The 11,497-nt window shown below is 40.6% G+C and overlaps 1 protein-coding gene across 1 annotated transcript; it reads left to right on the top strand.

Moving 5' to 3' along the window:
• Window positions 1–13: 13 nt before the first annotated feature.
• VIM (vimentin) lies at window positions 14–10,614 on the top strand. The gene is made up of 9 exons (XM_032793965.2): window positions 14–728; window positions 1,647–1,707; window positions 6,528–6,623; window positions 6,703–6,864; window positions 7,425–7,550; window positions 8,533–8,753; window positions 8,861–8,904; window positions 9,509–9,594; window positions 10,247–10,614. Exons 1-9 carry the CDS (start codon window positions 178–180, stop codon window positions 10,286–10,288), a joined length of 1,389 nt encoding a protein of 462 aa, XP_032649856.1. The 5' UTR covers window positions 14–177; the 3' UTR covers window positions 10,289–10,614.
• The last annotated feature ends 883 nt before the right edge of the window (window positions 10,615–11,497 follow it).

The following is an 11,497-nucleotide window of genomic DNA, read 5'->3' as shown; positions in this document are numbered from 1 at the left end:
GCCGGCTGGCAGGGTTGGCTGGCTCGGGGCGGGCCGCGCGGCCGAGCCGAGCCGAGGGCGTGGCTGGGGTATAAGTACCGCCGGCGGCAGCCACAGCCGCTCTCCTTCGTCTCTCTCGCTCCAGGGACAGTCGCAGGACCCAGCGCCCCCCAGGATTACAAAGCGCCGGCCGCCGCCATGAGCACCACCGTGAGCAGCAAGAGCTCGTACCGCAGGATGTTCGGCGGCGGCAGCCGCCCCAGCACCTCGGGCAGCCGCTACATCAGCTCCTCCAGCCGCTACTCGCTGGGCAGCGCCATCCGCCCCGGCAGCATCCGCCTGGTCTCCTCCTCGCCCGGTGGCGTCTATGCCACCAAGTCCTCGGCCCTGCGGCTGCGGAGCAGCCTGCCCCCCACGCGGCTCATGCACGACACCGTGGACTTCTCGCTGGCCGATGCCATCAACACGGAATTCAAGGCCAACCGCACCAACGAGAAGGTGGAGCTGCAGGAGCTGAACGACCGCTTCGCCAACTACATCGACAAGGTGCGCTTCCTGGAGCAGCAGAACAAGATCCTGCTGGCCGAGCTGGAGCAGCTTAAGGGCAAGGGCACCTCCCGCCTGGGGGACCTCTACGAGGAGGAGATGCGGGAGCTCCGTCGGCAGGTGGACCAGCTCACCAACGACAAAGCCAGAGTGGAGGTGGAGAGGGACAACCTAGCCGATGACATCCTGAGGCTCAGAGAGAAGTGAGTGCTCCGGGGGCGGATGGGTGGGGAGGGGGCGCCCAGGCCTCCGTCCAAGGGAAAGTGGGGAGCGAATGGAACAATCCACAGCTCCAAAGTGCGAGAAGCCCCCCCCCCCCCGCCTCTCCTGCGCCTAAAAAAAAACACTTAAAGTTGTTCTGATGGGTCAGCCCCAACTAGATGGCCGTTGAAGCGGAGTTCTGCATCAGGGAGGTGGCGGGAGTGCACAGATCCAGTCCACATGGATAACTAACTGGTCTGCAGCCAAAAGAAGGCTGATGTATATTCAAGGTGCTTTTCGTCCAGATTAAAGTTGGAGAAGCAGGCTGTTGTGGAAAACCATCATGAATGGCCCCCATCTTCTAGGAGAATCTCCAACTTGGGTCTCTAGTAGTCTGTTCAGACAGTGTAGTGAAAAGACAAAGTAAAAAGTTAACTTTGCCACACTCTCATCTGGGTTCTTAGTACTTACTGTGTTGTACCATGGATCTGATATCAAGATTTTTGGTGGGTTTGAAAACTTTGGGTTGGCAAATTAATCCACTTCTTAAATATTGCAGCCTAACAAAATCTGAACGTAGCAAAAGATTATTTAAAACCAACCCAAATCTAGGTCAACCTCTTGTTGCTCATTAGTTGAATAAGCAGTAACGGTTTTGGCACTGCTTGTGTTAGGCTGTCTGTGAATTTCAGACTGCTGTAACAGCAGAAAGCCTCAAAGTCCAGTCATGCGAACTTCATAAAGAGGGCACAGACCAGAAAAATGTCAGAATGCCAGATCTTTTGTCAGAGGCCCCATCTTCCCCCTCTGACTGGGATGTTGGCTGGGTGTGGCTACCAGCTGGATTTGAACAGACACTAGTACTGATTTCCCCCCCCCCCCTTAGTTTATTTCTTTAATCAATATGCTACTATTTTCAGGTTGCAAGAAGAGATGATTCAGCGAGAAGAAGCTGAGAGCACCCTGCAATCTTTCAGACAGGTTTGTAATAATCTCTGCATATTAAAATGCATAATAAGGAGCACACTGAATGTAAACCCAAATGTGTAAAGTTGGCATAATGTACAAGTTGGATGTAGGGCCATCTAGTGGTAAAAAAGCAACTTGTAAAGGTGCAAGACTTCTCTCTGTACCTCCAGGAAGTTACTCTTATCAAGGGCATGGCCATTCCTTTAGTCTAGACACTGAAAACTGGAAACAGTTAACTTTAAAAGTTATTATCTGGAGATTCTACTAAAACATAGCAGATCTGATACTTCTGAATATTTGCAATAAGTAATTTGAAATAGAAGTGTTGGCTTGCATGACTAGGTACAATGTCTAACACGTCAGAAGTGAACTGTTAAAGTAGAGAGTGGACAAGTGTAGAAAGAAGACTCTAGATTTTTTTTGTGGGGGACTGTTTTTAACAAGAATCCACTAGTCCTCATGCAGTAACAACTTGTTTTCTTTAGGATAATATAGTCTAAGTGGGGAGGGGAACAGCTATTGTTTTGCTTTATCCAAGATTAGCCTATTCTACAAACTTGGTCCGATGTGGAATTGCTTTCTGATCCAATAAGAGTGAAAGGGAGCCATCTGTTCGCTTGGCTGAAGGGTATTAATGGTTTCTATGGGATTCACTATGGAATGCAGATACAGGCATTATGGCAAGCGTGGTGGCAGCAGATTGAAATAATAGAACTCTTTGTATAGAAGAGCGGCTTGCTGCAGGCTGCATTCTTACTGAATGTGTAATGATGATATAAAACTTTTCTCTAAAACACACTTACATCAGTTATTTTAGATATGGGCCAGTCTTGAAATTCCTAGTACAGGTCTCTTGTTCTGAAATTCTTGCAAAATAAGAAAGGTCAGACATGTTAGAGCCGATCAGTAGATAGCCCTAACAGGAAAATTCTCACAACTTCTCTTTCTGGCGGCCTTCAGATTTTAGGGGAGGGTTATGACCAGGGATCCTTTTTTCTGTGATTTAAAAAAAAAAATCAGAATTCTGATTTTTTTTAAATTCGTTTTTCTGTGATCAAAATGAAATACTGAACTTTAATTCCCTAGTCACAATACATTTAGGTATCAGTTGAACACAAGGTTTTTACTGATAATTTTATTAATCATAATCGATGGCACTGGTAGGCTTCAAACTTCCTTAAAAATTGTAATTAATAGAATTGCAGTTTGTATTTCTTACATGTACCAAACACTTCTATGTCTGTTTTGTACAGTAGAACCCTATTTATTCAAGCCTCCATTATCCAGCTCTCCGTATTAACCAAACCACCAGCCACCTGTGGCTCACTGCCTGTGTTCCCCATCTTAAAATAAGGAGTAGAAAGCTCTTTGCTAGTTCTCCTGATCATCAGAATTTTTATTCTGATCTGGCCCCAGTCACAAGTAGATTGGATAAATGGAGTTTCAATGTATGACTTCAATTTTTTTTCACAAAATAGAAAAACTAATTCTCTGTAAATGGAAACTGTGGTGAGTGGGTTTCTTTTGGTGGAGAGGGGAGGAGGAGGCTTGGTTTTTTTCCCCATGGCAAACAGATTTCTAGGATCCCTGGTCATATCAAAAGTTAACTGCAATCAAGTCATAAGATTGTGTATACTGGATTTTTCTTTAAAAGAAGTTCTCAAAGGAGAAACATTGAGTCATCTAAACATTAATGTGAATTGTAAGCTGTCTAGATAACTTTCTACTTTCAGTAAAAAAACTAGGCTTCAGTTGGTATATAGGTTTTGAGCTCTTCAGAGCATTTTACAGTGTTGGACTGTGACTTGGAAGACCAGCTCTGCTTGTAGCCTGCTGGTAATGTTGGACAACTCATATCACCCATCTGTGCCTCAGTTTCCCCATTTTACAGGTAGAGGAGGGAGGGAATACCTCCTTTATAAAGTGCTTTGAGATCGACTGATGAAAAGCACTATATTAAAAGCAACTCTAGGTGTTCTTGCAGCCTCAGCCTTTCTTAGTTAAAAACAGACCCAAAACTTCTAACTTAAGTTTGGATTTCTTGATAGAACTTGCCTCTCACAAGTCTCTTTTGAAAAAGAGACTATCACTGTGGAAAGGCATTACTAGAATTCCTTTTATCTCCACCAGCTGTGCTCAGATGTGGCTTGGGTCACAAAATTGCGTAGTCTGGTATTCTGGAGTCCCTAGTGGATGTCTGTCTAAATGACAACCAGAATTTTGCCAGTCAAGCTGAATTGTACCAATGTAGTCCCAAGCCTTGCTCAAGACAAATAACATGAGCTCTTTATGCAAGAATGAAGGCATGTTGAAAAGTGGAGTTGCTTGCCTGAAATGTGGAAGATTCCAGGCATTACCTTAATGAGCTTAAATTTCTTCTGTATTTAAAGAATACTGATACTGATGTTTCACATCAGGCTTGTCTAACACTTGTTGCACTGGCTTACCTAACATAATTGATTTAAACTGATGTGAAATCCTGAATAGGCATTCTTAAATGCACTTAACCTTGATCTAGTTCCACTGAGCTGAACTCAGCAAAGAATCTAGGTAAACTGGTTTTAAGTCTGGCTTAATTTATTAAAGGTGTGCAGAGGATTTTGCACCTAGCTGTGTTTTTAAAGGGACACAGTTCTCTTTCAAACTGATCTAACTGTCTAGAGTTGAGGGGAGGAAGGGAGTGCTCTCAGCATGCACTCTGTCATATTCCTTGGTGTTAAACATTTTAGCATATTCCATAGACTGGATTATACTTAGTTGCCGTATATGCTAATAACATAAATGATATTTGTATTCCAATAAGCAGGTTACTCAGAAATGATTTTTTTTTCTCTGCGATCTCAATCCTTGCTGTACCTAGATGCCCAGTACTGCTGTTAGTATTAGAGAATGGGATACATGTACTGAACCTTTAAGATGTAAGGTGTCAATAATACTAGATGCATAGAATTCAGTATTTAATACTAGTCAACAGAAATACAGTCACTCACCATAAATTTCGTTGAAGACCTGTTACTCACATTCAGTAGGAGTGCCACTATCTTGGCTCTGACTACAAGTGATTTACACCCTTTAAGGTAGGAAAACGGCAGGAAGTTTTAAAGATGCATGCATCTGAGGAATAAAAAAGCCTAAACAATCAAGCATTGGCATGACAAATATCTTTCCCTTGGTAAATGGATCGCAAAAGTTTGACATACAAAACTAAATATATAGCTTGCTCTGGACTTTTCTTCTCAAGAAGGAACAGCTTTAGTCTTCTTACCAGAGCACAGAAGGTTCATGCTATTTCAGCCTTTAAGTATAGTTTCAAAGAACTGTAGGACACTATTTCTGTGGCACTTAAAATTCCATATCAGAACAGCAAAATAACACTCACATGGTAAGAGCTGTTCTTAAAGTAAGCAAATAAGTTCACTTGCATTACGTAGCTTTTCATTCTGAAGCAGTTACCTGTTGAACTACTTGATGCATCTGAGTTCATCCATTCTTTGGTAAAGCTTCAATGAGTTTCTTGCTTTGGGGCACAGCCAGGTAGCGAGTGCATCAGTACAAAGAATGAGTTACAGCAATGTATACCCAGCTAGACTGCTACTAGGGAATGTGTCTGAGAGCCCCTGGCAAGACTGACTTCTTGGCTCAAATTCAGAGATGCAGCTAGAAAAATACAGGCTTATCCAGTCTTCTAAAATTGTCCATCACTATGAATATGCTTAAACAAAAGTCAAAATAAATATTCAAATCTGTGCATCATCTAATTGCATATCTGGCTCCAACACACTGCTTTGAAAACTTAGCCCTGATGCTAGGACTAACGGGCTTCTTAACCACTCTACCATGGCCCTCCAAAACTGGGGAAAAGATTCTGATTACAAGTTTGTGCTTAAATTAACTTCATTCTGTTCATTAAACTATATTGTGGTGTTCCAACTTACCTGCACGTGCTTCCATTACATGAGCACATCTCCAACTAAAGTTTATCAAGTTAGTCCCTCTACTGTAGGCTGTTTCAACTCTAATGTACCTGTTGGGTCAATTTGAAGTTTATGACTTGCTTATAGTTCAAGACTTTTCAGGTACCACTGGTTAAAATGAGTGGGGGAATACAAATTGTTACTTCTGGTGTATGCCAGATGTGCCATCAATTTAAGATTTAGTGTGTAAATGATCCCCTTAAATTCTATGAATCTTTGACAGTGTGCACAAGGTAGATAATGAGATTTGTATAAACCTCCTCCCAGAATACCTTGACCTTAAAAGCGCTTTAGATTGTACACAATTAACCCACCAGTGAATTCTTCCCCTCTGAGATAAAGCATGATGCCAAGCTGAGCACTAGTAGTGCTATCTAGTTGTGTAATGAGGACAGTATACAATAACATCAAATAGAAGGTAGAGAGGTGTTCTGATGAATAAAATATGTCGACTTTTTTTTCTAAGGATTGGTTTAATGTTGTCAGAGAATTTGGCAAGAAATTGCTTAACTTTGTTATCCTGACGCTCATATTTATTATCTTCTGATGGATGCATAACAAATACTTAAGAAAAATCCAAATGGTTTTGAGTTAGACTGAAGCATGTGCTACTTGATTTAATGCTTATGTATAAAATATATACACACAACCTACAGTTGACATGCAACTCTGTGTATGCAAGTACCCAATTTGCAAATACATTTCAGATTATTTCTGGCTACAGACTTTCAGGCAGGTCACTCTGTGCTGCTTGACTTAGTTTAATAAGCAAGTTTACTGTACTTCAATACAAATTCATTTTTTTCCTTCTTACTATTAGTATAGTGACTTTGCTAAATGATCTTTCCCTTTAATTAGGATGTTGACAATGCCTCTCTGGCACGTCTTGATCTTGAGCGCAAAGTTGAGTCCTTGCAAGAAGAGATTGTCTTCTTGAAGAAGCTTCATGATGAGGTAAAATGCATCTTCATTAGATTATTAATCTGTACCTTCGACCATAGAACAGTACTTGACTGTCCACTGTTTTCTTAAGGAAATCCGGGAACTGCAGGCCCAGATTCAGGAACAACACATCCAAATTGATGTGGATGTTGCTAAACCAGATCTCACTGCTGCCCTGCGTGATGTCCGTCAGCAGTATGAAAGTGTTGCTGCTAAGAATCTTCAGGAAGCTGAAGAATGGTACAAGTCCAAGGTAAGTGAATGGCTCTTGTGGCAATAAGGATATTTGGCTTAACTTTACTTTTTAGATATCCATGATAGCTTTGCCATAATGCATAACTACTTACATCTAGGAGGCAAGGCTTTATCTAACTGTCCAAAACAGGTACAGCCTGTCATGAATCAACACTAAACCTTGATCCATAATACTGTGTCTAGAACCTAGATACTACAGTAGTTTAATGTCCGTTTTGTCATCATTCCTATTCTTTGCATAGCTAGAAGCATCCCTTGTATTAAAGAGTGGCTTGTGTACAGATGAGCTGGTAGAGGAAGAAATGGATGGGTGTAGATATAGAGCAACATACATTGTAGATAAAGAATGATGAACGCTAACTTCAGAAAATGTGTTCATTCTCTAATTTGATGGTTAAAAATCAAGAGTTGTAACAGCATGACACTAGTTTGGACCCTTTCTTTCAAATATTAAGATCTTTCTATGTGCAGTCTCTTACTCACCAATCCTCTTACACTGAAGAAGGATACATTTTTGTTAAAGTATTATATTAACTGTAAATCTGGCTTTTTCAACAGTTTGCAGATCTCTCTGAAGCTGCTACTAGGAACAATGATGCCCTACGTCAGGCCAAACAGGAAGCTAATGAGTACCGCAGACAAATACAGTCCCTCACCTGCGAAGTTGATGCACTTAAAGGAACTGTAAGTGAAAGATACCACTGCAGCTGTTACTACTTGTGCTGTTATCTTGTCACATTACAATATAAATAAATGCTAAGATGGATGTGAGTAGAAGTGACCTATCAAACAAGATGGTAGTCTAAAATGGACTTCTAAAATATAAGCTAAAGGTCCTTTTTGATTAACCTGCAGCTTTCAGCTGTGTGCTGGCTGACTATTATGAAATAAACTTGGAGTGAAGGAGGTAACTGTTCAGCTTTGACACTTTATTTTTAAAGCTGAAATATTGAGCAGTGTATATAAATGTGCAAGCTGAGTAACTGAAAGATTAATCCACTGTTAACTAATCTTGCACTTAACACTGTACTCCTTGTTAATTACGTTTTCCTTTGGAAAACAAAAGGCTTCATATCTAATTTTAATATTTGTATATTGGTACCTCTATGAAACAAAGCAAGATTTAAAGAATGGACACAAGTTTTTTCTCTGTATAACTAAGCAAATCTTTAAGATTGTCAAACTCTACTTAATGTGGAAACTTCAATAACTAGGCACGCTGTCAGTGCTACAAATCTAGGTCTCTGAAAATAAACCGCTGACCTGATTTGTGCTAGATGAAACTTGCAGGTGAGGTTTCTCAGGGGCTGCTCTTGGATTGTGACACAAGGAACTTAGGGACAATACCACCTACTTCCAGTTCAAATGCAAGGTGCACTGTGACCCTGCCTCTTCTGATATGTAAATATTGCTGTTGGTTTGTAGTTGAACACTACATTGCTCCCATAATTGTCCCATGAGAGGATGAAAGAGCTAACAAATGGCAGATGTTAGTCATGTCACCTTTTTAGCACCTTCCACTAGTGCATTAATTAGTAGTGAGGGTATTAAACTTCTATAATAGAATAGAACATGTTGGGTGGGTATGTGGGGTTAAACACCCAATAGATGAAGGCTGACAGCTACTACACTGCAGCCAACACTTGACTTGAAAATTCTCTTGCAGAATGAATCCCTGGAGCGCCAGATGCGTGAGATGGAGGACAACTTTGCTGTTGAAGCTGCTAACTACCAAGACACTATTGCCCGTCTGCAGGAGGAAATCCAAAACATGAAGGAAGAAATGGCTCGCCATCTTCATGAGTACCAAGAACTGCTGAATGTCAAGATGGCTCTTGATATTGAGATTGCTACATATAGAAAACTGCTGGAGGGAGAGGAGAGCAGGTAGATAAAACTAATGCAAATATGAGCAGCAACTCTGAAGAGTAGCTGCTATAAGAATTACCAAATTCCAGAGACTAGCTTCACTAAACTTGAATTCTCTTTTGCAGAATTACCGTGCCTATTCCAACTTTTGCTTCCCTGAATCTGAGGGGTAAGTAGTATCTAATTTCTCACCAATAGTGTTGGGAAGCTTCTTTATAACACAACTCTACAGCCAGTATTTTGTGGCTAGTGATCTTGGATACCCAACTGAAGACAATTTAAAAGGGTTTTTTCTGAAGGCAGGAACTCATGCTCCCTGAAAATCAGGCCCTTTTGAGGTGTCAAAAGGAGCACCTGAAAATCAACACCAGGATCATTAGGCGCTTCCAGAACTCTTGCTTAGATGTAGGCAAGATATCTATCTGAATTAGTTGGTTGTAGCCAGTTACTGGTCACTTAAAATAACCTCAGACTGGAGCCCTCTAGATTGATTGATTGATTTCTGTAAGTGATCTGGATAGAGAGCTCCTAAACAGTGTTTTTTGAAATCTTATTTAACCATGGGTGATCAGAATTAAGTGATGGCTAAAATTACAAAACATCTAGCAATTTTAGGATCTTAATTGTTGGTGCCTGGCACTTGTCATGCTATGAAGTGCATCAGTCTTTCCTGTAAAAATCTGTTTATTCTATCATGTATGTGCAATAGCAAATGAGTAACTTAAACTAGATCACTGAAGAATCATAACAGACCAATAATTTTACATCTGCAGAAACCAACATTGAGTCTCACCCTATTGTTGACACCCACTCAAAGAGGACACTCTTAATTAAGACTGTTGAAACCAGAGATGGACAGGTTGGTGCCAATTTTAGTTTCTTTTAGTGGAGGAGGAAGTAAAACAAATGACAAATATAGATATAACACTGTACATAGCAACAAGCTATTATCTAGTACCATTCTAGCTTCATTTACCAAACAGTGCATGCTTAAGTACCTTACCCAAGCTACAGTAGTGCTAGCACAGTAGAGTAACATGCATTTGGGCTGAACCTTTGGTACAGATCAGAATGTGCTAACTTCAAACTAGGGACCTCTCTATGCAGGGATGGCACAACATTCATAACCATGCTGTAAAGACATCTGTGCAAGGCTGCTACTTCTGTTTTCTCAGATATTAGACCTAGGGAGATGGGTTAACTGGTTCTGAAATATCATTCCTAAAAGAGACTTAGTTCCACAATATGGCAGGCAAATAAGGTGCTTGTAAACAAGATGATATTGCCCCCTTGCCTCTTTGCTCACTTTCAACTAGGAATTTAATCAATCAGTTGCTGACTCTTCTGTAAGTGAGTGGTTGTCATCAACTTTCACTTATGCCATAGTGGAAGTTTTATTAGCTGTGTTAATAATAGTGTACAGATTTATTCTAGTAAAACTAATTTTTTATCAGATGTCTCGAGTACTGAAATTGCTCAGAATTAATGTAAGGTGTCTTATTCTTCAACAGGTTATCAATGAAACTTCCCAGCATCACGATGATCTGGAGTGAAAACCCTAGAGAAACTGCACATTTCTCACTTGTGCAGTGAGAAGATTCTTACCAGCAAAATTTAAAAAGTCCCTGTCTTAAAGGAAGAAACAGCTTAAGTGCCTTTCTGCAGTTTTTCCAAAAGCGCAAGATTATTATGCTAGAGAATAGGTATTAGATCTTGCAAACTGACTCTCCCTGAAGGTTTAGAGTTTACAATGGAGTCTAGTTTACAGATAGCAATATCTTGTGCTGCAATACTGTTTAAGTTTCTGAATTCAGTAAAACTGCTTTTTCCAGCACAGTATGAGCAATTTCACTGCTTCAATAAATATTTGGAAAATGGCTTTTTAATGTGTTGTAATTTGTTAAACATTGATCACTTCCCCCCAAAAGCACTGGAATAGCAACTCTGTGCTTAAAGTACCTAATAACCTGTACAACTCTATTAATGACAGTTACATGGAACTTCATTAGAATCAGCAAAAACACTTGTAAGAAACTTACATTTGTACTCACTTCCTTAACTTTGGCTTGCTTCAAATTATGATACATGAGCACTGGACCACTCCATCTGGAATTAAATAGACTACACCAGTGGTTCTCAAACTTTTGTACTGGTGTACTTTCACATAGCAAGTCTGAATGCAACCCCTCTTAAATATACATTAAAACTCTTTTAAAATATATAACACCATTATAAATGCTGGAGGCAAAGTAGGGTTTGGGGTGGAGGTTAACAGCTCAAACCCCCTGTAATAACTTCATGACCCCCCTGAGGGGTCACAAGCCCCAGTTGTAGAACCCCTGGTCTACATAAACTGGCAGATGAGTAGATGCAAGTTGAACTGACATTTCTAGCAAATTACTAACTAGGTATTAGTGAACATAGTATTAGCCTTGCTTTCACAGGTGAGCATCCATGTTCATGAGCTGCAGGTGCTTGGATTCAAAACTGGGCTATGGAATCATATCCAATGACTCTTCTGCCTATAGAAATTTGCTGTTTTTAAAAAGTGAAAAGCTGCACCAGTGCCTCTGCATGGGTGTTTAGATGTACATAACTCCTTGTAAGAGTAGGGTGACCGGATGTCCTGATTTTATAGGGACAGTCCCAATTTTGGGGTATTTCTTATATAGGCTCCTATTACCTCCAAACCCCTCCTGCTTTTTCACACTTGCTGTATGGTCACCCTACTTATAAGTGGCACCTAGAGCAAGGGCCTTAAC

The sequence above is a fragment of the Chelonoidis abingdonii genome, chromosome 2, assembly GCF_003597395.2.
Source record: "Chelonoidis abingdonii isolate Lonesome George chromosome 2, CheloAbing_2.0, whole genome shotgun sequence".
In the NCBI taxonomy this organism is placed as follows: domain Eukaryota; kingdom Metazoa; phylum Chordata; order Testudines; family Testudinidae; genus Chelonoidis; species Chelonoidis abingdonii.
This window is presented reverse-complemented; position numbering and strand designations above follow the sequence as displayed.

What these genes read in the sequence shown, in the direction of transcription:
- VIM (XM_032793965.2), top strand. Translation starts at nt 178, where the DNA reads ATGAGCACCACCGTGAGCAGCAAGAGCTCGTACCGCAGGATGTTCGGC. An exon ending in CCCTGCAATCTTTCAGACAG is followed by an intron (nt 1,708 to 6,527) that starts GTTTGTAATAAT and finishes CCCTTTAATTAG; the next exon opens with GATGTTGACAATGCCTCTCT. An exon ending in AAGAATGGTACAAGTCCAAG is followed by an intron (nt 6,865 to 7,424) that starts GTAAGTGAATGG and finishes CTTTTTCAACAG; the next exon opens with TTTGCAGATCTCTCTGAAGC.